General features: G+C 44.8%; 1 protein-coding gene across 1 annotated transcript in view; it reads right to left on the reverse strand.

The window, feature by feature from the left end:
• The window catches only part of CACNA1E (calcium voltage-gated channel subunit alpha1 E), a 342984-nt gene that overhangs the window by 89715 nt on the left and 225389 nt on the right, over positions 1-27880 (reverse strand). The window contains exons 8-12 of the mRNA XM_040263854.1: positions 10555-10670; positions 3501-3554; positions 2770-2859; positions 1601-1810; positions 730-842 (exon numbers count right to left, since the gene is read on the reverse strand). Of these exons, the coding sequence (XP_040119788.1) occupies positions 730-842; positions 1601-1810; positions 2770-2859; positions 3501-3554; positions 10555-10670 (583 nt within the window). The remainder of the gene's footprint in view (positions 1-729; positions 843-1600; positions 1811-2769; positions 2860-3500; positions 3555-10554; positions 10671-27880) is intronic.

Raw genomic sequence — 27880 nt, forward strand, 5'->3', positions numbered from 1 at the left:
ACCCAAAGTTTTGCAACCTAGTTCTGCTGCTAACTGGCTGTGTGAACTTGCACACGAGGTCCCCTGTTGACTCATGTGTAAATGGGTAGTCTAATTCCCAATACTTCACATCGTGGGCAGGACTGAAAGTGGCAGAGGACAAAAATGTATGTGAAAGCACCCTGAAGAGCATTGATAATGCACACTTTTATGTATCATTATTATCTAGGAATGTGGACATTGGGTGAAGTCTATGCGGGGACTTGCTAATATAAGAGGGTGTGTGTGCGTATGAGTATGAATGTTTAAGGGTATATCTAGATAATTTTCTCAATTTTAAACTGAACTAAAAAAATAAATATATTTGTTTCTCAGTTTTGATGAAACCACTTTACAGAATCAAGTCTTTTGTTCTTCTCTCCCAGGCTTCCTCCAAGGTAATAAGCGGTTCAAAATTCTGGCTATGGAGAGCTTTGTAAAATTTACTGAGCTATAGACACTGAAGTGTTTACTCTCTGGTGTGCATGTTACACATTTCAGTAAAAACATTAAAAATAAAAGAGCATTTCAAAAACCCAAACAAATCCTCGTATGGCAAGTATTCACTCATTCCTGACCTCCCTTTGGCTAATCCTATCTATCCTCCTTTAATAAATTCTGATTTCAAGGCTTCATGCTGAGCCCTGGGGCAAGGTGCTTATCTCAAACCACAGCATAGCAACCCCAGGCAGAAAGATGGGCGGCTCTTACCCCAAAGTCAAAGCAGTTGAAGGAAGAGTGAAAATAAAGGCGAGGCCCCATGCCGTACATCTTCAGGGACATCTCTAGAAGGAAGAGCCCCAGAAACAGAAACTCTGCATAGTCTGAAAGCATTAAAGGCAGAAGCATTGGTTCCATGGATGGCACAGGCTCCTGTCCTTCCCGACCCAATCCCCACCACCTACGGAGGAGCCTTCAAGAGCAGCGGGACCCACACGGGCAGGACAGTCAGTGACCACGGACCAGGTCAGTGCCAGGCAAAACCTCTCCTTGTCTGAACACGCTCAGGCCCAGACTGAGTCCCAGCACACTCCACAGGTCAGCTCTGCTCTCTTCTGACCGGTGGGTTTGTCACTACCATTTAAGTGGCAGATGGCTTTCAGGAGACAGAAAGGGCTTAAGTATGGCTTTGATGAAAGAGCTGGATTTACTCTCCATACACCCAGCTGTGACAGCCTCCAGGAGACTCACCCTCACCACGGGACAGCCTTACCAAGGGTTGACCTATACAGGTTTCCTTTCTGGTCTGCTGAAGGTATCCATTTCCCTAAGAACTTGCCCCTAGGACTTGGGTGACCAAGACTCCCTAATCCCTGAGCCTCCTGAAGGCCCAGGATTATGCAAGGTGTAACACTATGCTGTTGACTCATCACTAAAGATTTATTTACCTGATTCAATAATGAATGACAGCTGAAAATGGATAATCCCGACCCCCTGGGGACAACTCTGGCCTCAACATGGAGGAGAGGCAGAACTCTGGGCAGGTAGAACCACTGCCAAGCCCACGTGACGCCTTGCTCTCTTGACATTCACACACCAACCGAGCGGCAGCCGTGAGAGCCAGCAGTCACCGTTCACTTACAGAGGAGGTGGGTGAGCCACTGGGGCTGGTTGTGGTGGACGATGGCCACACAGGCGGTGTTGAGAGCCACAAGGCTCAGCACGATCCAGTAAAACACCTGGGACTTAACCATGTGGCGGATAGAGATACGCAAAAGTCGCTCCTTGTGCCGGAAATAGGAGGCCCCATCCACCTTTGCGCTCTTGATGCTGGCTCGGGCAAGAGGTGTGCCTAGTAGGGGAGAAGGAAGGAGGAAGAATGAGGCTGCAAAAGAGATCACCCTCCATGACAAAGGGGCATTCAGAGGTCCAGGTGGGCAGCTTTGGTCCCAGAGCTAAGGGGACTGCCACGTTGCAGACCCTGGGGCAGCCCCATGTTCCGAGCTAAGAGTTTCCACAGCACAGCAGGGAACTCTGCTTTTCCTCTGGGCACTCTTGGTGCTAGGAAATGGAAGGATTCCCGGGGCAGGACAGCAGGCATCCAGCCGGTATCTTGAATCCTAATAGGATCCTGTTTATGTTTGTAACAGATTGAGCTTTTCTTTTCGAATATGCTTCAGGCACTGGAATCATCCTGCTACATTTGTGATTTTTCTACCCCTGGCAACCTGAAGCAGTGATGAGCTCTGTACACCTCTTCTACCTTTCAGGATGAAGTCAAGACCCTTCCCTTTTTTTCTGGAGAGGAAAAGTCTGCCATCGGCCAGGCTGTCTAAGAGAACCTGGGATGGAACAGCAGGCAAGTTAAAGGGTTGTCAGCAGGAATCTGTTTAAGCATCGCATGGAAGCAGGTGATGCGAGTAGGTAGATGTTACTATGATTAAGCAAATGATCGCAGCTTCTCATATGGGCCTCCTCAGTGAACAATATCCCAAAGTGGGTGCTCGTTAGCACATCCAGGAGAGACAGGATATACACGCTGAAGAGATACATCTGCCACACTTGAAGAATCTGGGTTGGATTCTTGGCCCCAAACCCTGTGTCTCACATAAACATTATCCCTTGGTCCATTTTTTTTTTCCTTTAAGTCACTGTTGATGAGATTAGATTCCAGTGCCTTTCCCTAATTACATCCCAAAGTTGCGGATTCTTTGGGCTCCCCTCCTCCTTGTGGCATTTCTCCTAAGATAGGATGCTCCCTTTCATGAGAGGTTCAGAGCAGTGAAAGATGATCCGACAACCTCCACTCACCCACAGAGGAGATGTCCACGCAGTGCTCATCGCTAGAGTCCCGTGCCATGGCCTCGGTCCGGCTCCTTTTGATGGTTGCCCTCCGAAGCACTACACCAGGGAAGCAAGGGGCAGAGAGAGGACATGAGAATCACCGATCAGTCTGGTCAAAACAGGACTGTGGCCTAGAGGCACCTGTGACACAGGCGCCTGCCTTTAAATACCCGAATCAGGGTGAGAGAAGTAACAAACGTCTACAGAAACGTGGCTCCCCTGCTCAGCAGTGCCTCTGACACACGAGGCTCTTGAATCCCATGCAACAAGGACTCCTTGCGGGAGCTCTTCTAAACGCAGTAGGTAAACAGGCACCCTGTATCTATTTGTTCTGGCTCTTCATAAACAATGTCACTTCTTGCCAATGAAAGTGGTCCCAAGATGTCCCCCACAAATTGTCAAAGAAGATCCCTTTCTGAACCACTGGTTGTATGATGGCTTTTTCATTGCCCATTATCAATCACACGCCCTGGAACGAAACAACTCTTGGATTTCATTTTCATCACTTTAAAAAGCATTTAAACCCATGACTCAATTCCCTTTCTTTTAAAGCATGAGGGATTTTATGACAGAAAGACTCGCATTTCAAATCCCAAAGCACCCCTCTTTTCTTTCTTTCTCCTCTTGATCAAGGAACATAGACGCCGCAGATGAGGGGGCAGATGAGAAAGAAATGAGGCCTTGGAGCACTTCCTTACCTTCTAAGGCTGATGTTCCAGCATTTTTGTTTTCTTCAGCAAGCATGACTTCCTCTATATGGAAACAAATGGTTTAGTAAATTATCAGTAAATGCCAAATTATTTTGCGAAATGAAAATCCCCGAGGAACAGCTCTGGTTCCAGGGCAACGTGGAGAGAGCAAGGAGTTTAGAGCTGGTTGCAAGCACCAGCATCAGAAAGACATCAAGGGTCACAGACGGAGCATCAGAGCATCAAAACAGAAAGGAAGGTCTTTGGTGAAGGGGGCACCAGGGGTGATGGATTAAGATTCAGCTCTTTGTCTGAAACACCAAAGAATAAACAGCTATTTAGGAGAATAAACAGCTCTGAGAGCGAGAGTTGATCTTTTTAACTAAAATCCTAAATTGATAAAAACGAAAAATTTCCATTTGTTTTCTTTTATCCAGGTTACTTAAAGCTATCCTAGCAACAGGAGCTTCCTTAATTTTGCTTGTTTGCAGTAGCTCCCAGGTCATAACACCTCCCCCTCTTCCAGAAGATGAGACCACGTTTATGGGGTCTAGCCTACTTCTTTCAGGAAGGGGCGTAGGAAGATGCTCACCGCCCCTCAAAGAGAGGAGCAGCCTTGTGGCCTTGCTTCTTCTCCCCCCACCACGTCCATCCTGCCTTGTTGAGCAGAGCCTGAGTTGAAGAGGCTTCAGCCCATCACGCAATTGTCCCTGTGACTTAATAAAACATAAATATTTGGTTTTTGTTCACCATTCAGGCACAGAGCTTCCAAAGCCCGTGGGATGTACTGTCTTTTGTATGCTAATGGGATGACTCACTGAGGGAGAGGCCTAGATAGTGTAAGGAGGGGGGACGGTCACTTAAAAAGCCCCACCACATGATTAGAAGGTTGTAGCTTTCAGTCTCATCCCCTTCCCACCTCTCGGGAGGGGAGAGGGGCTTGACAATATCAGTCACCAATGGCCGATGATCCAGTCATTCAGGTCTGCATAAGGGAACCTCCATTTAAAACCCTACATGGGACTTCCCAGGTGGTACGGCTGGCAGGAATCTGCCTGCCAATGCAGGAGACATAGGTTCGATCCCTGGTCGGGGAAGATTCCACATGTCATGGAGTCACTAAAGCCCGTGTAACACAACTACTGAAGCCCGAGAGACTAGAGCCCGCACTCCACAGCAAGGGAAGCCCCTGCTGTGAGAAGCCCACACACCACCACGAGAGCAGCGCCCGCTCACCGCAACTAGAAAAGGCCAAACACAGGAACAAAGACCCCGCACAATCAAACATAAATAAACGAATCATTTTTAAAAATCAACCAAAAAATACCCCTACAGGTGGGGCCCAGGTTGCTGACAGGTTGGTGAGCCCATCAGGGTGCTAGGAGGGTGATGTGCCCGGATGTGCATGTAGGCTCTGGGGTTCACCCATATCCCTACCCCCTATATCTTACCCTGTGTATCTCTTCAATTTGGCTGTTACTGATTTGTATTCTTCATAATAAACTGGTAATAGTTTTTTCCTGAGTTCTGTAAGTCATTCTAATGAATTACAAATCTGGAACCCTTTGAATTTGTCCTTAGCCAGGAAGAAGTATAGGTCACCTGGGGACCCTACTGTGGCTGGTGTGTGAAGGAGAGATAGGCATACGGGGTGGAGCCCTTCGCTTGTGGGGTCTGCACTCACTTTGGGTGGTGTTCAGTGTCAGAACTGAATTGAATGGCTGGATATCCCACGGGTAATAGAGAAGCAAAGAGCTGGTTGGCGTTGGGAGGGCACTATTTGGTTGCTGGCATTTGTAAAACCACCACTCAGTTCTCTGGACTCCCCTTGTGACCTCCCCAGGAGCAGTCCTGAACTCCACAGATGTGTCATCATGGGTGAGACACTATTTTCTGCCAAGACTTATTAGAATACGCCTCACTAAAGAAGAGAAGCAAAAGGCAAAGGAGAAAGGGAAAGATATCCAATTGAATGCAGAGTTCCAGAGAATAGCAAGGAGAGATAAGAAAGCCTTCCTAAGAAAACAATGAGAAGAAATAGAGGAAAACAATAGAAAGACTAGAAATCTCTTCAAGAAAACTGGAGATACTAAGGGAACATTTCTTGCAAAGATAGGCACAATAAGAACAAAATTTGCAAGGACCTAATAGAAGCAGAAGAGATTAAGAAGAGGTGGCAAGAATACACATAAAAGGTCTTAATGACCTGGATAACCACGATGGCATGGTCACTCATCTAGAGTCAAACATCCTAGAATGTGAAGTGCAGTGGGCCATAGGAAGCGTTACTATGAACAAAGCTAGTGGAGGTGATGGAATTCTGGCATGAGTTAATTCAAACCATAAAAGATGATGCTGTTAAAATACTGTACTCAATATGCCAGCAAATTTGGAAAACTCAATAGCAGCCACAAGACTGGAAAAGATCAGCTTTCATTCCAATACCAAAGAAAGGGAATGTCAAAGAATGTTCAAACTACCATACAATTACACTCATTTCACATGTTAGCAAGGTAATGCTCAAAATCGTTCAAGCTAGGCTTTAGCAGTACTTGAACTGAGAACTTCCAGATGTACACGCTGAACTTAGAAAAGGTAGAGGAACCAGAGATCAGGTTGCCAACATTCATTGGATCACAGAAAAAGGAAGGGAATTCCAGAAAAACAGCTACCTCTGCTTCACTGAATACACTAAAACCTTTCACTGTGTGGATCACAATAAACTGTGGAAAATTTTTAAAGAGAAGGTAATACCAAACCACCTTACTGTCTCCTGAGAAACCTATAGGCAGGATGAAAAGCAACAGTTAAAACTGGACATGGAACAATGAACTGGTTCAAAATTGGGAAAGCAGTACATCAAAGCTGTGCACTGTCACCCTGCTTATTTAACTTATATGCAGAGCACATCATGTGAAATGCCAGGCTGGATGAAGCACAAGCTGGAATCAAGATTGCTAGTTCAGTTCAGTTCAGTCACTCAGTTGTGTCCGACTCTTTGCGACCCCATGAATTGCAGCACGCCAGGCCTCCCTGTCCATCACCAGCTCCTGGAGTTCACTCACTCATGTCCATCGAGTCCGTGATGCCATCCAGCCATCTCATCCTCTGTCGTCCCCTTCTCCTCTTGCCCCCAATCCCTCCCAGCATCAGAGTCTCTTCTAATGAGTCAACTCTTCGCAAGAGGTGGCCAAAGTACTGGAGTTTCAGCTTCAGCATCATTCCCTCCAAAGAAAGATGGCTAGGAGAAATATCAATAACCTCAGATATGCAGATAACACCACTCTAATAGCAGAAAGCAAAGATAAACTAAAGAGCCTCTTGAAGAAGGTGAAAGAGGAAAGCAAAACAGCTGGCTTAAAACTCAACATTCAAAAAACTAAGATCACGGGAACTGGTCCCATCAGGATGAATAGATGGGGAAAAATTGGAAACAGTGACAGAATTTATTTTCTTGGGCTCCAAAATCACTGAAGATAGTGACGGCAGCCATGAAATTAAAAAACTCTTGGTCCTTGAAAGAAAAGCTGTGACAAACCTCGACAATGTATTAAAAAGCAGAGACATCATTTTGCCAACAAAGGTCCATATAGTTAAAGCCATGGTTTTTCCAGTAGTCATGTATGGATGTGAGAGTTGGACCATAATGAAGGCTGAGTGCAGAAGAATTGATGCTTTTGAACTGTGGTACTGGAGAAGACTCAAGAGTCCTTTGGACCACAAGAAGACCAAACCAGTCAATCCTAAAGGAAATCAACCCTAAATATACATTGGAAGGACTAATGCTGAAGCTCCAACACTTTGGCCACCTGATGCAAAGAACTGACGCATTGGAAAAGACCCTGATGCTCGCAAAGATGGAAGGCAGGAGAAAGGGGAGATGAGATGGTTGGATGGTATCACTGACTCAATGGACATGAATTTGAGCAAACTCTGGGAGATAATGGAGGACAGCAAAGCCTGGTGTGCTGCAGTCCATGGGGTCACAAAGAGTCGGGCACAACTTAGCCACTGACCAACAAGAACAACATCCCTCAAATGCATCAACAAAACAGACCTTCTGTCGCACATATGGTGGGATTCTGAGCCCCCTATTGGGAGTGGTGTGGATGAGTTTTGATCCCCACTTCTGTCTCAGCCATAAGTGAGGGGACCTGGAAGTGCCAGCAATCATTCCCTAAGATCCCAGCTGCTGGGGATAAGCCTGCAGCAGTTCTATTAAGCAATGGTTTAATTTAAGCACTTCTAACAAGTACAAAGACAAGCATAAAAGGGTAAAGTTATTACCATAATTCCACCTGCATATAAAACTAAGAGTATGTAATGTATTTCCCAGGGAGGGGAACATGTTGAGGCTCGGAATGTACCACGCAGGATGGCCATTATAAAGTCATAACATTTAGTTTTCTTTTTTAAGTACAGCCCTCTGGCAAAACTAAGTTAACAGGCTAAGTGTTATTGGTGGGATGCTCCTTGATGTGCACATAGAAGGTTTGAAGGTCACTGACAGCACTGGCTTTTGGAGGCCATCCTTTTAAAATTAGGTACTTGTTAAATACCTCTTAGCCACATGAATGACCTCAGCCAGAGAGCCTTTTTCACTCTTCGCAGTGTCTGGGGCTTTGGGGTGGGCAGATTCGAGGACCCCTGAGGCAGAAGGAGGGTGGATGGTGCCGTTGAGTACCTCTGGGGAGCGCTCGAGGGCTCCTGATGGGCTGACACCACCCCCTCCCCCAATGTCTTTTGCCAAGTTCCCTTTGGAACTTGCGAGTGTCTTTCCAGGGAAACGTAACCCATATGTCTCTGAATCACTCACGCTCCATTTGTAAAGGAAAGGGCCAGGAAGCACAATTTGACGTCGCAGTGCGTCTTTTTTTCTTAGAAGGAGAAGAGAGCAGGCTTTGCCAACTGGAAGAAAGTAGGAGCCTTGGAATTCTGCATTATTTTGAAAAGCAGAGCCGCAAAGAGCAATATCCTGAGCCCCCTGACCCTGAAGGGGGCCGTGGGAAGGGCGTGGAGGGTTCTCTTTGGAGTTTGCTGCCAGCCTGCTCACTAGGGTGGTCTGTCAGATGGCGCCCTTGCCCAGGAAGCCAAGGGCAGTTGGGAGCTTTAAGCTGCCAGGCTGGCCTGGAGGCAAATCTGTTGAGTTGCTGTTCCAAGAAGAGGGAGGGAAGATTCAAGTCCACGTCCACACAAGAGTCTCAGAGGAGCAAGGATGAAATGGGAGTACAATCACCACTCCATGGCTCTTGCTTCCAGAAGCAGCAAAGAAATGCAGATAGTCCCAGATGAGGAGTGGCTTTTACTTGGCTTTGGCATGGCACTTCGCGTCATACCTCTCTCTCACCAGCTAGATGATCAAATGTCGACTCCTGAGCTGAGAGAGCCTGCATGTGCTGTGGTCAGAATAGGGGTAATAGCATCCATCATTCCAAAGCTTAGAGAAGAAGAAGCGTCAGGCCACTAAGTACCCAATCCTATTCCAAACTCTTCCCCGAGAGATCTCTTTGTGCTCTGCTTTTCTACCAGGAACAGAGCAAAGATGCTGACTGTCATGCCTTTTTTTTTTTTTTTTAAATGTACTCTTTGTTCAGTAAGAAAATGAAGACATATAACACCAGTGCAATGCAACCTTTAAAATAACAAGGAAAGCAAATGTATCCTCTTCACTGACAGATATGGGGTGATCAATGCCCCTCATAAACAGCAGAGCCACCGTCACTCTTGAGTTTGGAGGCTCTCTGTGGGTTCATAAAATCAGGATAAACCTGGACCTTTCCTCAGGGCTGGGCAACAATTATTCCCAAGGCTGAGCCATGAGTGAGGAGCTGATGACAGCAAGGAACAGGGAAAACCAGTTCTCAGCACCATCTCTTAGCTGGCCTACTGCAGTAGTCTCACTATCGGTCTCCCTGCTCAGGCCCGGGTCTTCCTACCGTCTGTTCTCAACGCAGCAACCAAGTGCTTCTTTAAGTCTTAAACAGAGCATGTCTCTTCTCTGCTCATGACCCTCCGTGGTTCTCACTTGACTCACAGGAAAGCCCTGAACTTTCTTTACAAGGACCAGTAAAGGTCCTACAGGCTCTGCCGCCTGCTCCCACCACGAGAATGCCTTCAACCCAGCTCCCGCCCTCCCCTGCTCACACCTCAGGCAGTTCCTGGAGCCCTCTGGGTCTCCTCCCACATTAGAGCCAGGACACTGGGGTATGCTTCCTTCAGGGCTCCCTGTGGCTCACCCTCTCATCTCCTTCACATCTCTCCCCAAATAGGTTTACCCTGACTCTCCATCTAAAACTACAACTCACCTTAAAGCCCTAACCCTACCTTGATCTGTTTTCATTGTACTTGAAAGTGGACACTTTTGTCACTCAGTGGTATCCAACTCTTGTGACCCCATGGACTGTATGTAGCTGCCAGGTTCCTCTATTCAGGGAATTTCCCAGTCAAGGATGCTGGAGTGAGTAGCCGTTTCCTTCTTCAGGGGATCTTCCCAGCTGAGGGACTGAACCCAGGTCTCCTGCATTGCTGGTGGATTCTTTACCATCTAAGCCACCAGGAAAGCGCTTCATTGTACTTATTACCCTATGAAAAATTACTCCTTATTTTGTTCATCACTGCCTTCCCAGCTATAGGGTAATTGAGCTCCACAAGAGTAGAGCCCTGGCTCACTGCTGTATCACAAATGCCTAGAACAAGACTTGGCACAAAGTACGCTCTCAATAAATATCTGTGGACAGAATGGACTAATGTTAGTAGTAACGGTAGTAGTGTGAAATGGCATCAGCCCAGACTTAGCTCTCGCACTCGGTTATGTGAACTTTTACTCAGTTCACCTTGCTAAAATGTCTGCCTCCTGGAAGATGTTTGGTAGAAGAACAGGGACAGACTCCAAAGGGAGAAAATGGGACCAGTTGGGAAGCCCAAAAGCCAACGAGTCATTTCCAGCTTCTCTCCGCTCTGGTCTAGACTGGCCCTTTGAGCAGAAGTACTGGGAATGGGGACTGGGTAGATTCTGGATGTCCATGCAGCCCACCACCAACCTCCTCCAGCCCCCAGGTCTTACCTGCTTTGTCTATCCAGGCGCGATACCCATTCAGCTCACGCTCGATCTGCTGCTGGCGCCGCAGTTTCATGAAGGCTCTCCGGTTCTCCACTCTCTCTCTCTCTTTGGCAAATTCCCTGTGGACAAAGCGGGTAAGATTCACTAGGTTTGGGCAGTGCCATGGTCAAAAGAGAGAGTGAAGCAAGCAGGAGCGAAGTGTTTGAGCAGGCACTGTGTAGATCTCATTCCCTTTGTCCCCGCCTGCAACTGTGATCTTAAAATGTTGCACAGAAATGTACTTCGTTCAGCCTCTTGCAGGAAGTCTTCTTGGATCAGTTTCATTTCAGTCAGCATTAAAACTTTCTGCTTGCTCTGGTTTTTTCTTTTTTTTTTTCCCCCAATATAAATTATCTTCTTGAAATAAAATGCAATAAAGCTAGAAATCAATAACAAAAAGACAGCTAGAAAACACTCATCTATTTGGAAATGAATGAATACACCATTAAGAAATCCATCAAGGAAAAAAATTAAATAGAAATTAGAAAATAACAATCATACATATAAAATTTGTACTATGAGTATATCAGGTTCTTGGAAAGAAACTTATACTAGAATACTATTTTAAAAAGCTGAAATTAATAACATTTGCATTAATTGCCTTTTTTGTACTTATAAAGGTGAGATTTTTTTTTTTTAATTTTACTGGAGTATGGTTGCTTTACAATATTTTTGCTGTATAGCAAAGTGCCTGATCTCATCTGCTGGCTCTGTTTTGAAAGCTACTGACTTAGTAATGGGACGAGCTAGGTTCCAGAATGCTGTGTATTATGTGGCTCTGGCTACTTACAGAAACTCAACCCTCCGAGGGGTCAAACTATCCTTTATGCTTTTAATAACAACAGTGACTACTGTCTATTGATTGATGATTATGTGCCAGTCCTATATGAAGTTTTTCATATCCATTAATTCATTTGATCTTCACAATCACCCTATGATGTAAGCACTATTAAAACCCTATTTAACAGATAGGGAAACCAAGGCTTAGGGGAGGGCGGTCACTTGTCACTTACTGGGATCTGAACTCTACCCATCAGGCTGAGGGCCTGACCCACTGAGCGTGGTGCTTGGTATGCGCTGCCACCGAAGACCGTGACACTGATGCCTTGAAGGGTTGAAATGCTGTTTGAAGATGGCTGGTCAAGGTTGGATAAGAAAGGAAAGGACACAGGAAGGGCACACGGCTCCAGAAGAAAGTGGGAGGGTGGGGTGGGGTGGAGGGGAAAACAAGACAGGGGGATAAAACCAGCATGAGGGTCAGACGGAAGACACAGCCCCTAACAGGGCACAGAGCCATTATGGCAAAAGATGATTAAAACAAAGCCACCCACTAAAGCCCCGTGGGAAAAAGAAGAGAGGAGAGGAATGAGGACTCCCTGGCAGAGAACAAGATGGTGAGATTCAACGAGCGAGCAAATGGGGATCAAGAAATATTCACTGGCTAGTAGGCCCCTCTGGATGCCACATTTGCACCAATGCCCTTCTCATCATCAAACACCCTTCCAGCCAGAATACCTCTTGCTAGCGCAGTGCCTCCCAGCCACGGCTCATGCATTCTCCTACTTCCCTGAAAGCTGTTCCACTTATTCTTGGGCTCTCCATCAACAAAGAGCAGTAACCTGAAGGTGACAGAGTCCAGCACTCACTGAGGGTCCTGCTATCTACTCCCTCATGTCCAGGGAGGAGGGGAGGAACCAGGGGCTAAGGGACATGCCCCATCCCCAGTGCAGGAGAGGGAGGGGTGCCAATCTACCATGAGGCAGGGGGATATCTGGCCTCTCCTTCCAAAACAGAGGGGATTCCTTGGGCACAGGCACCTTACAGAGGTCACAATCAGGGTAAAGGCACCAGGACAAGGCAAACTGGAAGAAATTCTCTTGGACTTGGTGTCAGGGTCAGTGGGTTCTACTAAGGGTGTCTTGGGGGAAGGAAGAGTTGACTAGGAACAGTGAGAGTCAGACTTCCCTGGTGGCTCAGACGGTAAAGCGTCTGCCTACAATGCAGGAGACCTGGGTTTGATCCCTGGGTCGGGAAGATCCTCTGGAGGAGGAAATGGCAACCCACCCCAGTACTCTTGCCTGGAATATCCCATGGACGGAGAAGAGTGGAAGGCTACAGTCCATGGGGTCGCAAAGAGTAGGACATGACTGAGAGACTTCACTTTCTTTTACACTTTCAGTGAGAGTCAGGGCAACAGAATTTAAGCCCTGGAGCACCTCTTTTTTCCACCTCGTCTTCTGGATTTCAGCAAGTAACAAAGCAGCAAGGAGCTATCCTGGTTCACGGTGTTACCATCTACCAAAGTTCTTACCTTCGGTTCTTTGTCTTCCTACCCCTGTCATTGACTTGTTGGTGCTATCTTCAAAATGGCACTTGGATCCCCCTCCCTCTTCATTCTTACTGCCTTAGTCTAGGACCTACCTTTTCCTGCCTGGACTACTAAAATAGCATGTACCTGGTCTCTTGGCCACCTGCCTCTTCTCACTTCATTTCATCTATTTCACAGCAATTAGAATTATCTTTTTAAAATATGCACTGGATCTTACCATGTCCAAACCTAACATAACAACCACACTGAGTGACATTGGTGGAGCACTTTCTAATTTCCAAGTACCTTCATCCATTTCGTACATTTAATCTTTGCCACCAAAATGGGAAGGCAGCAAAACAGATATTTTCAGCCTCAACTTAAAAGTTAAACCACTCATTCAAGTTTAACTAAGAGATAGAGCCAGGTTTGGAACCCTAGGCCTCTCTGCTCTAAGAGCCCAGCTTCCCCACATATCTGCCTAGCCCAGTGGCATATTTATAGGCAGCTTTCTACCTTTTCATACGTGTGTGCCTTCATTTTGCAACTATGCTCTAAGGGAATCCAGGAGGGTTTAGCAGGATGCAGTATTTTGAGCAAGACCTTGAAACAGGAGAATTTAAGCACACTATGGGGCTTTCCAGGTGGCTCAGGGGTAAAGAGTCTGCCTGCTATTACAGGAGACATGGCTTCAGTCCCTGGGTCAGGAAGATCCCCTGGAGGAGGGCGTGGCAACCCACTCCAGTATTCCTGCCTGGAGAATCCCATGGACCGAGGAGCCTGATGGGCTACAGTTCATGGGGTCACAAAGAGTCGGACACAACTGAGCACACACATACATAAGTGAGCTATGAGCAGAGAAACACGATAATCCTTTAGCATCTGCCTTATTACCAACATCTCCATTTTCCAGCTTGAAACTGAATCTAACAGGAGTTAAGTGGTCATTTGAAAGGGCAAGTGTCCTAAGACACAGTGCCACTAAGAGGAACCATGACCCTCAGATCCTATAAATTCCCTCTTCTATCTTCTCTTCCTTCACATCTCCTCCACCAGCTGCTAAATACCTAACAGACCTTTCAAAGTCCTTCATGGTTAGATCTGGACCTTTCTTTCAAACCTCACTACCCATCAACCCGATTTACCTCGTGCCTACCTGCAGCCCCACTCTAGCCAAGCTCCAGCCACAGCACACTTCCCACGGTTCCTGAAAGAGCAGTGAGGGATCTAAAGGTTTAATTATACTGGCCTAGAACCCAGACTTACCTGCCTAAGTCTGTTAAAATCCTTCAAGGCCAGGTTGAAACGTCACCTCTAATGTTTAGCTTGCCGCTCTCCCTTGCCCCGAGTCTTCTGACCTCTGCTATACCTTCTCTTTGTCTCTTCAAAGCTCGTCTTACAGCCAGACGTCTATGGCAGTGAGCTATACGTGTGACTGTCTCTCTCCCTCTCTGTGAGCTTTTTGTGGAATCATTCTGTCTTACTCAACTTTGCATCCTCCAGGACTAGACTAGGCCTGGTGCGTGGTACTTATTTAATAGATTTTTTTTTTAATTACAATATCTAGGCTAACTTGAAAACCATACTGATAGATCTGCCCTGAATTCCAAAGGCTTAAATGAAGGGACACAGCATCTCTGCACAGACCCAAGCAGAGCCAGTTGAACTAACAAGAATAGAGCAGTTGCCAGGTAACTCCTGGACACGGCCAGGAGTTTCTTTGTTTGGCTCCACTGAAATCTCCGTAGCATTAGTCCAGGCAGTGTGCAGCGTGTCACCTCTACCCAATCCCCAGAATGACCACGTGGCTTCATTTCCGGTAGGAGAGGCAAGTCATCCCAGCCTAATCTCTCTTTATCTTTGGAAGTTTCCTGGCTCCAGTCTCACCAGCTGGTTTCCCTGCTCTCCTCTGCCACTGCAGGCCCCCGTTTCCTCCCACCCTCCCACCTGGCAGCCTACAGGCCCAGAGCCCAACAAATCTGGCTTGGACTTTTTAAGAAGCCTCTTGGCTAAAAGAAACAGAGTGTGCACCAACAGGGAAACTTTCTAAGCAGCTTTCTGCACGTCAGTGGAGGGGAAGAAGGGCTGTGTTTGGAGGCCTTCTGTATTATGTTGATCAATCAGCTTGTTTTGTGTTTCAGTTGGGAGCCCAGGACACAAAGTGTGGCACCATATCGTTCATGACACTTCCCACCTCTCCCTTGCTGTCACAGTGTTTGTGCCAAGGCTTCTCTGACAGGTCTGAAGGTTCCATGAGGCCAAGTAGAGTCGGGAGTCACACCACATTCCAACAAGGACCTGGGAAGTTTAACCCACAGCCAAATATTATAGCAGATACTACATATTACAAAAATAAAATATTAAGGACAGCTAATGTTCATAAGCCACATTTGTAAAAGTCTCATTTTCTAAATCACTTTTATGTAAATTATTTCATGTAGATTTGCGGAAACCCTGGGAGAATCAGAAAGGTTACTCACTCAAAATGACCAAGTTAGCAGGAGACAGAGCCGGAATTTAAACGAATGTCTTTTGATTCCAGATTAAGTGCTGTTTCTACAAGGCCTGAGCTGTCTGCCCTGTGTCTAGCAGTCACATTTAAAACGCACAAAAGGGATTTATTCTTCAGCCAGAGGTTGAGGAAAATAAAGACATAGAAACAAAATTTTGTGTTTTTTTGAAAAGGACTATCTTTTAAATTGAGAGAGCAGCATATAATCCATTGTTCTGTGTTGGGTTAATAAGGACCTATTATAAAACTTGTAGCATTAGTCAAGTTAGTGAGGCACTGCTTGAATTTGGGTATCCTAATCACCATTTATATGTATATTGCATTCTGGAGAAAACAGGGACAAACAGGATTTAGCTCCATTACCTGCCCCAAATAAGTGATTATTCTAACCTTAGATACAACACGCTTGCCAATCTCATGAGTATATATGTAGCCAGACTGAGGAAAGGGACGTGTGTTCCTCCTTCTGGTCCCTCTCTTCCCCTGAGGACCTGAATACTCTCTCCTCTTTATAGAGGATTATCCTGGAGTTATTCAGATGACGATGCTTTTGCAAAGATAAAACATATGGCCGTTACCTTACTTAGCCACCCACTGCCAAACTTCTTAATGAAACGTGCCTCAAGGAATGGCCCTATGAATATCTCATTTTATCCAGTTTCTTTGGATTAAGCCACAGGAAGTTCCAAAGGAGAAAATCTGACATGAGAAGAGTGTTCATGTCCCCTAAGTCCAGCTGGCATTAACCTACGGCTCAAGGAAAGAGGATGGGTAATCAGCTCCTTTTCATTTGCTCCATCCAGTGTTTCTACACCCTAGATGTAACAGAATTCAGACTGGGATGCATCTAGACTTCAGAATTTCAAACCAGGCAAACAAAAATAAACCCCCACGTGATGCAGCATAAATACAACCAAGTCTACTCTTGCAGGGAGGTACTCCAGTAACCGCTGGTACTAAAAAAACTGAGCAGTAAAGCTCTCTGCCTCAGCTTCCTCTCCAGACAAGGCTGACATTAGAAAACCACAAAATAAGCTCTGCTCATAACCAGAGTAGGAATGAATCTGTTTTAGTCTGAGAGTCCTGAATGGATTCTTGCAAGAGATTGTAAAATGATAAAAAGTCAATGAGATGGTAAGCTACGGAATGAAAAGGCAACCTATGGAAATGAAGAAAACATGTGCAAACCATAGCTCTGATAAGGGGTTAATAGTCAAAATATATCAAGAACTTACGTAATTCAATAGCAAAACAAAAACAAAACCATTATAAAACACGCAGAGGAACTAAACAGACTTTTTTTTCCAAAGAAGACATACAAATGACCAACAGGTACATGAAAAAGTACTCAAATTACTAATCATTGGGGAAATGCAAATCAAAACTACACGTATTACCAGAGTTCTTACCAAAAAGACGAGAGACAACTATTGGGGATAATGTGGAGAAAATGGGACCCTTTTGCACTATTGGCACGAATATAAATTCCTGCAGCCACTACGGAAAACAGCATGAAGGTTCCTCAAAATATTGAAAATAGAATTACCATATGGTTTAGCAATCCCACTTCTTGGTATATATTCAAAGGAATTGAAATTACTCTCTCAAAGAGATTCCGTAGCCCCATGTTTATTGCAGCATTTTTTATAATAACCAGAACAGGGAAACAATCTAAATCTCCATCTATGTGCATGTACACACATAGACACACAACAGGATATTATGCAGCCATTATAAAGAAGGAAATCCTGCCATTTGGGACAATATAGATAGACCTTGAAGGCATTATGCTAAGTAAAATATGTCAGACAGACAAAGCCAAGTACTGTAGGATCTCATTTATATGTGTAACTTAAAAAAAACTGAATTCAGAAACAGAATATTTTGGTTGCCAGAGGTGGGGGTAGGGGCTGGGGGAAATGGGTGAAGGTGGTCAATACTAGCCATTTCCAGTTATAAGATAAACAAGTTCTGAGGATGTGACACATAGCATAGAGACAATAGTTAACAGTATTATGCATGTTTTAAAGTTGCTAAGAGAGTAAATCTTGAAAGTTCTCATCATAAGAGAAAAATGTAACCATGTGATGCGATGGATGTTAACGAAACCTATTGTGATGATCATTTTACAATACTTACAAATACTGAATCATTTTATCTATCTTAAACAAATGCAGTGTTATATGCCAGTTATATCACAATAAAACCGGTGGGGGGGGGTAACCTATCACATTTTACTGGAATGCGTCTTAACCAATTCTGTTACTCATAATTTTTGGTTGTCTTTTTTTTCCCCTGGGAAGATAACCTACAGTTACCACATAGGAGGAGGATGATGTGAAGAGGAGCACAGCTGAGCCTCTCTTCTGGTTGTCTCATGTGCTTGCAAGGTTTGGGTTTCTAAACTTCAGCTACTGGAACTAGGGAGGAGGCTGATCTCACCATACTGCATGGTTAAGTACACTTTTCTTCTTACATCCAAGTTAGTAAATTTACACTTGTGACTGCTTTTGTTTTTTAGCAGTTTATATGAGAGGCATAATGTGTATAAATAAACTATTCATACATAGCCAATTACATATTATTCATGATTAAAGTGGAAGAATGATAAAGATGATCTCAGACGAGGTGTGTTTATCATATGTGACTAGGGGGTATGTGAAGTCATATTTAGGTTAATATTAAATTGATTTCTATTTGATGAACTTCTAGACTTACAGAGGAGCCCCAGATAATTCACACAGTGGCTCTTCTGCCTATTAATAAACTAAAGTGATTGATATGGATCCACAGGGTGATGGGAGGGGCTTTGGCCTTTCACGTTGCTAGAATTCTCTGTGATATGACTAACTGCTGGGGGTTAGAGTGAGCTTCACTGAAGCCTTGCTCCAACTGGAAATTCCTGCCCACGTTATGTCACCTCAGAGTCTCAGGGTATCTGAACAGGCATCTCTGTATTCACCTAATGGGGAAGATGTTCTGGTAGGTCTGTGTAACAACACTCTACTGGAGGACTACATGGCTCCCAGTTCTGGCTTCTAACTCCAGACCCCTCCTCCGGGTTCACTCCAAGCAGGGAGCTTTGTTTACTGATGCAGAGGCCCTTGCTGTTGTCATGGCAACCAAAAAGGAAGATAAAGCCTGCCTGGAGGGGCTGGCCCCTGTGACTCAAAGATCTGTTTACCCTCACTTCTGTATACACTTGTACGCTTCATCACACACATACTGGCATGAACAGGCACATGCTCACGCTGGCATGCAGAAGCATATGTGGACGACGGACTCTGCCAAGCTCACAAATGACCACGTGGTCATATTCCTATTAATATTCAAAGCCCACATTTCTAAAGTGCTTCACTGCATGAGGGGAACCTTGCCAGTCCTCCTGTAACACATTTGCTTTAGGAAACAGAATTTAGGTTAGACATTAAAAAAAAAAAATCCTTGACCCTACCTGTTTCAAAATTAACAAAGGAGGGGGGTTCAGGATTAGGAACACGTTTACACCCATGGCAGATTCATGTTGATGTATGGCAAAACCAATACAATATTGTAAAGTAAAAATAAAATAAAATAATTTTAAAAAAGGAAAAAAAAGAAATTGGGGAAGGTCATACAGGCAATTGTGTGTTGGCAGTGTTTTCATTTCAATTTCACTGGAGAATGGCATGAGTGGGGGTTTGAGTGGCATGAGTTTCATGGCCCATAAAACAATTTTTCAGTGTGCTAGGAGCCTGGGGAACCTTTTCTCCCATTTTTCAGAGGAGCAAACACAGCCCAGAGAAGGTAAATAGCTTCCTGAAGGTCACACGGTTCAGCTGTATTACAGTTATTTACACTTTATCCCTTGATTTGTTCCAGAAAGGATTTAAGGAGACTTAGGATGTCAATAAATAAAAGCCAAAACAGGAGCCGATCCTCTAAATGCCATCCAGTGTTGACTCTAATAAGCAGAATGGATGGGCATGCTGGAGGATGAGGAATGCCTGAACTAAGGCACTGCATCACACTATGTCGCTTATCCTTAGAGATCAGGGCCTTTCGAAGAGCTCCTCCAATGAGCAGAAGTCCCTCCCTAAACCAGAGAAGGCAAATAAATAGCCTTGCACAGAGCGCGATGGTCCACCCTGACTCTGCCATACTACTCCCACAGCGATGAAAGAAAGGCCATGAGTCTCACAGGCCAGAATAGCAAGTGAGAGAACCTGACGAGTCACATTCCCGAGTCTTGCCTTTTACAGGCAAGGAACTTGAGGTGCAGAGAGGTCAGGGGGCTTGCTGGCCCAAGGCCGGCAGTGCGTGTGGCTGCTGACCTAGAGCATCACTTTCATCTCCAGGTTCAAAGTCAGTGCCATTCACATCTTCATGATATTGCAGTCATGAGACCTCAAGGAGGCAGATGATTTTAAGAAGCTGGGGAAATTTTCATGGTCTTTTTTCTTTCTCGTTCTTCTTGACACTGAGATCTCATTTATTTATTTGAGATAAATAAATTTTAAATAAAAATAAAAAATAAAAGGCCTGGCAATTAGCATAAAGGAGATCACGAAGGAGCTATGTTTCCCTGTTTTGCTTTTTAACCTTGGAGTTGGTATAATCTAGACCGTTATAGCACAATGATGAGAAGTTCTGAAACATGACTGAACTGGGCTTGAATCATGGTTCCATCAGGGCGGGACCTGTTCTGAAGCCTCTCTGAGTGTTTCCTCATTTGTAAAGTAGCAATAAACACCACACTTCTTTCAAAGCATTTTGAGGATTAATTTAAATAAGAGATGGAAAGTGCAAAGTATAGTGTCTAGCACAGAATCGGTCTTGCAAGGGCCTATTTTAAGTATGTCTGACATTCCTAAGAATGTATCACAACATACACAACCTACTATTAAGGCCCCTATCTATTTATCTATCTATCTATCTAGGTATCTACTCATTGTGCTTCCAAAATAAAATTTATTGAGCGCCTACTACCTGGTCAGCATTGCTTTAGCACATGGGGATACTGTGGCAAGCATAAAAGCAAAAACCCTCGGCCTCATGAGGCTTACATTCTAGTAAAGGAGACAGACAATAGCCAGGATAATAAGCACAAATATAATGTTCAGTACTGATAAGATGGAAAAACAAAGCATAGAAGAAGAATAGTAAGTACGGGAAGAGGGTCTGGGGTTTGGGGGTTGAGTGGCTGGGAAAGGCCTCGCCGAGAAGACTTGAGAAGTGAGCCACACAGATGTCTGAGGAAGAGTGTTCCAGAAGAGGCGGCCAGGGCAAGCTGTGGGCCAGGAACACCCTGGAGGAGCTTCCGCAGAACAGAAAGGAGCCCATATGGCTGGAGTGGATGGAATAAATGAAAAATCTAATAAGGTGAGCTCAGAGTGGGTAACAGGCCACACGGAGGTAGGGGGCTAGACCATGTAGACCAGGGACAATAATCTGACTCTCACTTCGTGTCATCTGGAAACCATGGGGCGGGGTTTTGCAGCAGAGGTGACACATTATCTGATTCATGGTTTCACAGACTGTCTCTGACTGCCTGTTGAGAACAGACTGATGAAGGCTACAGGTGAAGGCAGGGAGACCTCCCAGGTTATTTCCAGATCATGGCGGCTGCTTCAGCCAGAGTGGTGGGAATGGCGACATTGAGAAATCCTGGAATTCTGGGTATATTGCGATGTAGAGCTAGGAAAACTCGCCGACACCTTAAACACAGACTATAAGAGAGACGTGAGTCAAAGAAGACCCTCAAAGTTTTCTCCTTGAGCAACTAGAAGCATGGAGTTCAACAGACTGAGATAGGAAAGATACCGTGAGGAGTCGTTTCTGGAGAGCAGACCAGGAGTTCAGCTGTGTATTAAGTCAGCTGGATATCCTGACACATTTATGTTGAACATAATTGGGCATCAATTCTCTATTATCTACGTGAAATGTGCCAGTCGCTTCAAACGTCATCTGCTGTGACTGAAACAGTCGCTGGAGACTATCTCCACACCCTTCTTTCTCCTCCCCTGCCAGCAAGTGTTAGAAAGATGCTAACTAATTTTTCTGCAAGATGGAATCAAGAAATTGTTGCTATTGCTGCAAATACAATTCAAAACAAAACAAAACCCCACAAATACTCTTGAATGCTGCACTACTTCACACCAGTGAGCTTTATCATTTCCTTGTATTAGCAAAGATGATCATGGAACAGCAGGAACTATGAAGCCTGTGAAAAGTTTTGAGTTCTCACAAGCTTGTCCTTTACAGCCTTTCAGGAAGGGAATTAAGGGACCATCACTTTTTTTTACCCCCACTTTGCAGATTGGGAAAATAAAGCCCTGAAGATGCAACTCTCTTAGGTATATATTATTCCTATCAATGTTTTCACATGTGAACATAAACATATTGCCAGAATTTATTTTGAAGAATCTGTTCGTTCTTCTTTAAAACTTAGGATGCAGACTACATCGGTTCAGTGTGACTCTTGAAGTGACACAAGGTTACAAGGTGGAATTCTGATCTCCCTCCTCTGTCGAATTCTGCCCTGCCCCCACCCCAAGCTGCCCCTCCTCGCTTTAGCACACAGACACTTTGGAGGCACAAATGCAGGGACACACGCGTTGCTTTCTCCCTCTCTGTGCATGTAACAGTGTGTTTTTCAGTCGCAGTATTTCCGTGAGTTCAAAGCCCTGCGGTGCAGGAAGAAAAAGCCATGAGGGAAGTCAGAGCATTTCATGTTTCTCCTCCTCCCCCATTTCCAGCCCTCCACAGCACTCTAATTACAGTATGAAAGAGGCATCTTGACAAAGAACAAACGGCTGTGTTCTTTTCAGAGACACTTTCTGCACTCCTTTGAGAAGCTGCTGCAATCAGTACCCTCCCTGAAAGGTTTTGAGGTGTGTGAGGAGTGGGTGTGGCTGGGTTTAAGGGCATGGCTGAGAGTTTATTACCAATTATACACAGAACACTGTGTGGGCACTTGGTACTCTGTGTAAAAAGCCTTGAATTTCCCAGAATCCTTTGTTCCACTTTCCCAGATTATTTAAACATTAAAGGTTCCTCATTATTGGGTTGACCAAAATGTTTGAGTTTTTCTGTAACATCTTATGGAAAATCATGAATGAAGTTTTTGGCCACCCATCTTCCTGGTTCAATATCAAAAGATTCTTCTCTGTTAAAACCAGCCCTTTCTTCTGCTTTGGGATAGACAAATAGAACCAAAGAGAGGGCAGACAGAATAGGTATAGTGAAGGGTGAGGAGAAGAGCAGACATCTGGAGGAAAAACCAGAGAGTTGCTGTAGGCTAATACACCACGTGCTGACTCACCGCACAGAGACGCTGACCAGGCCTCCCCACTCACTGACTTTCTAGATGTTCCATGAGGGGCTAGATAGGAGTTTTCATTTCCTCATCCATCCATCACATCCTCAGGGTACATCAGAGAGCCCCTCACACTTAATTCCATTACCTCAGATGGGAAATTTAGGCTTACAAGAGCAATTATACTAGCTATGACAAAACCAGACAGCATATTAAAAAGCATACACATTACTTTGTCAACAAAGGTCCGTCTAGTCAAGGCTATGGTCTTTCCAGTGGTCATGTATGGATGTGAGAGTTGGACCATAAAGAAAACTGAGCGCCAAAGAATTGATGCTTTTGAACTATGCGTTGGAGAAGACTCTTGAGAGTCCCTTGAACTGCAAGGAAATCCAACCAGTCAATCCTAAAGGAAATCAGTCCTGAATATTCACTGGAAGGACTGATGCTAAAGCTCCAATACTTTGGCCACCTGATGTGAAGAACTGACTCATTTGAAAAGATTCTGATGCTGGGAAAGATTGAAAGCGGGAGGAGAAGGGGACGACAGAGAATGAGATGGTTGGATGACATCACCAACTCAAAGGACATGAGTGTGAGCAAGCTCCGGGAGTTGGTGATGGATAAGGAAGCCTGGCATGCTGCGCTCCATAGGGGTGGCAAAGACTTGGACACAACTGAGCGACTGAACTGAACTAAATACTTGTCTGGGTCACACAGTCTATACTAAAACAGCTATACCTCCACCATTTCTGTTCATTGTAATCGTCCACTTGCTGGTGACCCCGAGGGCAGGGACTGTGCCGAACCATTCTTGCTGAGCATGACACCCATGGTCTCAGCACAAATGAGCTGCTCAACAAAGGTTTACTAAGTGAACGAAGGGCACCTCACAGGCGGGGCAACCATTGGACATGCAGCAGGCTCGGGTTCTGGAACAAGAGGTGAGACTGGGCCCAGTGGAGTGAGTGGGGCCTGGGCTGTGTCTCAGTCCTGGACCCTGGATGTGCAAGGTCAACAAGAGCCAGGGGGCACATGTGGGTGTGCAACACCAGCTGATTCTTTCAGGAGAAAGAAACTTCTTAGGTTCCTCTGCTTTGCTTCTTCTCTATCTCCTTGGTTCTCTGCCGGAAGCCAGTATGAAGAATCCCGCCCGTGACAAGGTCATGAGGAAGGAAGCTGACATGTGCAAGGCGTGATCTGACTTCAGGGGCGCCCCCCCTGGAAATTCCTAAGCATGTACCCCAACAAAAAACACAAAAATCTGCTGGCTTTTGTGCTCTGCTTTTCCACTTTTCTGATATTCTCTGGATATAAGTCAATTCAGGGCTTTAGTCTTCTGCATTTGATAGGGATGTTTCAGTTAAACCCCCTCTGATAGTTTTCTAGCTTGCCTAACAGGTTCCCCAGACCTCTTACAGCTTGTGAATTGCTTACAGCCCCCCAACTGCGAGAGACACAAAGCTTAAAAGCATCTTAAAGATACAGAGCCTTTTCTAAAGAGTTAAAAATCACATTGGTGACGGGTTTTCACTGTTGACTCAATGATTGCTGCCAGGCCTCCATATTTTTTATCTTTTAGGCACCTGGGAGGATGTTAATCAACATAAACGGGATATGGAAAAGTTATATAGTAGTTTTGATGTTAGCAACAGTAGACTTTTGAGTTAATTACTTTTCTTTTGTTATAAATCGCTGTACTCCCTTCACTTGTTATAAACTGCTGTATCTTTGCTATGTAAGAATGTAACTTTATTTAGTGCTTTCTGAGAATGGCACCAGACTTTGGGAAGATCAACACAAATAAGTCTTCTAGTTAACAAACCCTTATCAGAAAAAAGGCTGTAAGATGTTAATTGGCCCTTGTTAGCCAGAAGATGATGTAAATCACCTAAGGTTTGTGTATACAATTAGGTATGCAGAGAGAAAAGCCTGGTTTTGATAAAAGTCTGGACTGCTAACGCTGCATAGCTTTGTGTTACCCATTGATCACCATGTTTTATCAAAAGTATAAAAAGCCTTCTGAACAATAAAGGACTGGATCAGTTTCTCGGACTAGTCTCTCGGCCTAGTTTCTTGGGAATCTGGCTCCCCCCGTGTCTCTCTCTTTCTCCTTTTCTCCCTTTTCCTCCCTCTGCTCTTTACTCTAGTTTCAGGCTGAATTCCCATCTGGGGCACAGAGGCTCCCCAAGTCTACTTACTTGCCCTGGCTGTTAAGACCCGGGCAAAAGGGAGCCTAAGGCGAGGCACCCTTTGATATTCAAGTGAGCACGGGTGGCCCAACTTAGATGGTGCAAATTCCTTGTCTGGAATTTTATTGGTCTTCCGCATAATCCAAGTTATTCAGCCCTCTCTCTCCACTTAGTTTTCCTACCACACTATTGTTTCTTAATCTAATCTTATATCAATCAATAAATAAGTCTTTCCTCGCCAACGCTGTCCTCGCTTCGAATTCCCTGGACCCACCGGGGCTGGACCCTGGCAGTTCTCCTTAACATATGGGAGTGCTCCAGTGTCCAGGCCTAGGTCTTCTCTGCTAGCTGTGTTCCCCTGAGATGATCCCATTGGGCCCACAGAGTCAACATCATCTCCATACTTTCAAATCTATGACTCCAGCCCCAATTCTCCAATGAGCTCCAAACACATTTACACAACTGTCTGCTGTGTTCAGCAGCCTGGGTGTCCAACAGGCATCTCAAACTTAACATGGCCAAAATCGAATTTATTTCTCCCCCAAATCACTCCTCCTCTAGACTCTCCCACCTCAGTAAAGAATATCACCCACCCTAGGAGTCATTATTGGAGAAGGCAATGGGACCCCACTCCAGTACTCTTGCCTGGAAAATCCCATGGACGGAGGAGCCTGGTAGGCTGCAGTCCATGGGGTCACAAAGAGTCGGACACGACTGAGTGACTTCACTTTTACTTTTCACTTTCCTGTATTGAAGAAAGAAATGGCAACCCACTCCAGTGTTCTTGCCTGGAGAATCCCAGGGATGGGGGAGCCTGCTGGGCTGCCGTCTATGGGGTCGCACAGAGTTGGACAGAGTCGGTCACACACAGTTCTTTCTTTCCTCTCGCTGCAGCCCTAGTCCAGTGAAACAGCAATTCCTGCCCTACTACTGTCTCCCTTAAACTTCTGGCCCTGGAGCCCAAGCAGCCCCAGTTTCTTACTGGACGTTCTCCACCTTCAGTGTCCTGCAGTAACCTCTCTAACTTACTTCCTGTTTCTACCCTTGCCCCAATCCCCCTATTTCCCTCACAAGAGAAAACTAAGGAGCAGCTTTTAAAATACAAATTAGCCATGTTACCCTCCTGCTTCAGACTCTCCCCTGGCATCCCACAGTTGTCTACAAGACCCCACATGAGTCTGACTCTCTCGTCTGTCTCCTTGACTTCAGGGGACCTTTCCTGATTCAGAGAACTAAAATTAGTAATCCCACTACCTGTTTACACTCAATTACAGTCATCTGTTTTGTTAACAACATTTGTTGCTAAAATATTACCTTATTCAACTATTTGGTTTTCTGTCCTTCTATAAGATTCTCTGGTGGCTTAGATAGTAAAGAATCTGCCCACAACGTGGGAGACCTGGGTTCAATCCCTGGGTCAGGAAGATCCATCAGAGAAGGGAATGGCAGCCCACTCTAGTATTCTTGCCTGGAGAATTCCACGGACACAGGAGCCATGCGGTTGCAAAGTGTCGGACATGACTGGGTAACTCATATACACACACACATAAGAATGAACAAGGAGGGGACTTCCCTGGTGGTCCACTGGCTAAGATTCTGAGCTCCCAATGAAGGGGCCCCAGGTCCAAGCCCTGGTCAGGGAACTAGATCCCACAGGCCACAACTAAGAGTTTGCATGCCACAACTAAAAAAGATCCCACAGGCCGCAACTAAGACCCAGTGCAGCCAAATAAATAAATACACACAAAAAGAACAAGGAATGCAATAGATACTTGTTGAATGAATGAATAAAAGTAACCAAACATGCAGAATTATATATTTTTTTTTTTCTGGAGGTAAGTTACTGTTATGAGTCATGACCAATGCAGATCCTATCTAGTAGTAGTATGATCAATCCCTCTATCTTCAAGAATTAATTCTCCATCCAATCTAAAAGTAAAATCTGCACTGTGTCTTAGAACATGAACTTTCAAAACCATTCCAAAGCTGTAAAGCATCATCAGGGCAGGCAATTCTTTAGTGTATTCTACTTAAATATTTTCTATTGCAATTGAGACCTTATCCTTCAGCAGTCTCACTTATGTTTATGATATCATCTTTTATTCAGAAATCTGTCTCAAGTTGTGCTGTGTTCTTAGTCTCTCAGTCATGTCCAAGCCTCAGACACATGGACTGAGGGCTGGACTCAGTTGGACTAGACTGTAGCCAGCCAGTTTCCTCTGTACATGGGATTTCCCAGGCAAAAAACTGGACTGGGTATCATTCCCTTTTCCAGGGTATCTTCCCTACCCAGAGATTGCAGGTGGATTCCTTACTGTCTGAGCCACCAGGAATATTTAATAAATCACTACATTTTTCAGCTTGTCTTACAGTTAACTGGAGTTCTTCATGAAAATGTAACTCACTATTACTTTATTGAAAATTTTAATGTCTATTAGAAACAAATGCAGGTGACTGTACAAGCAAAAGCAGGTGATGTACAAGCAAAGATGTTCTCCTGAAAGGCTGGAATGTGGTGGACATTACTATGTAGGACTACTGTTGGCTACTATACAATTTCCAGTGAGGACTCTGTAGTCATACTTAACACACCCAAAGAAATAAGATGCTCTGAGAGATAATTAAACATGTACTATAGTATAAACGAACTATATTTGGATGCAGCACACCTAAGTTTGAATCATAGTCCATGGGAACGTCATTCAACACTTCTGAGGCTTGATTTTCTAATAGACAGCATTGATAAAAATACAATCTCACTGAGCTGTTGTGTCAGTGAGCTCAAAAGATCAAAAGGTATCCATCATGGTGCAGAGCATGGTACATCTTAAACATACACAAGTTGAATGTGGATCTGAAGCTCCACAGTAGCTAGTTCACTTAAATTATAAAGTATTGTGAGTGATGACTCTTGCTATTTTATCACCTTGGGATAGTAACTAAAAGCAAGTATTTGGGTGAAGCATAATATAAATCAACAC

This window comes from Oryx dammah, unplaced genomic scaffold, assembly GCF_014754425.2.
Source record: "Oryx dammah isolate SB20612 unplaced genomic scaffold, SCBI_Odam_1.1 HiC_scaffold_21, whole genome shotgun sequence".
NCBI classification, from domain to species: domain Eukaryota; kingdom Metazoa; phylum Chordata; class Mammalia; order Artiodactyla; family Bovidae; genus Oryx; species Oryx dammah.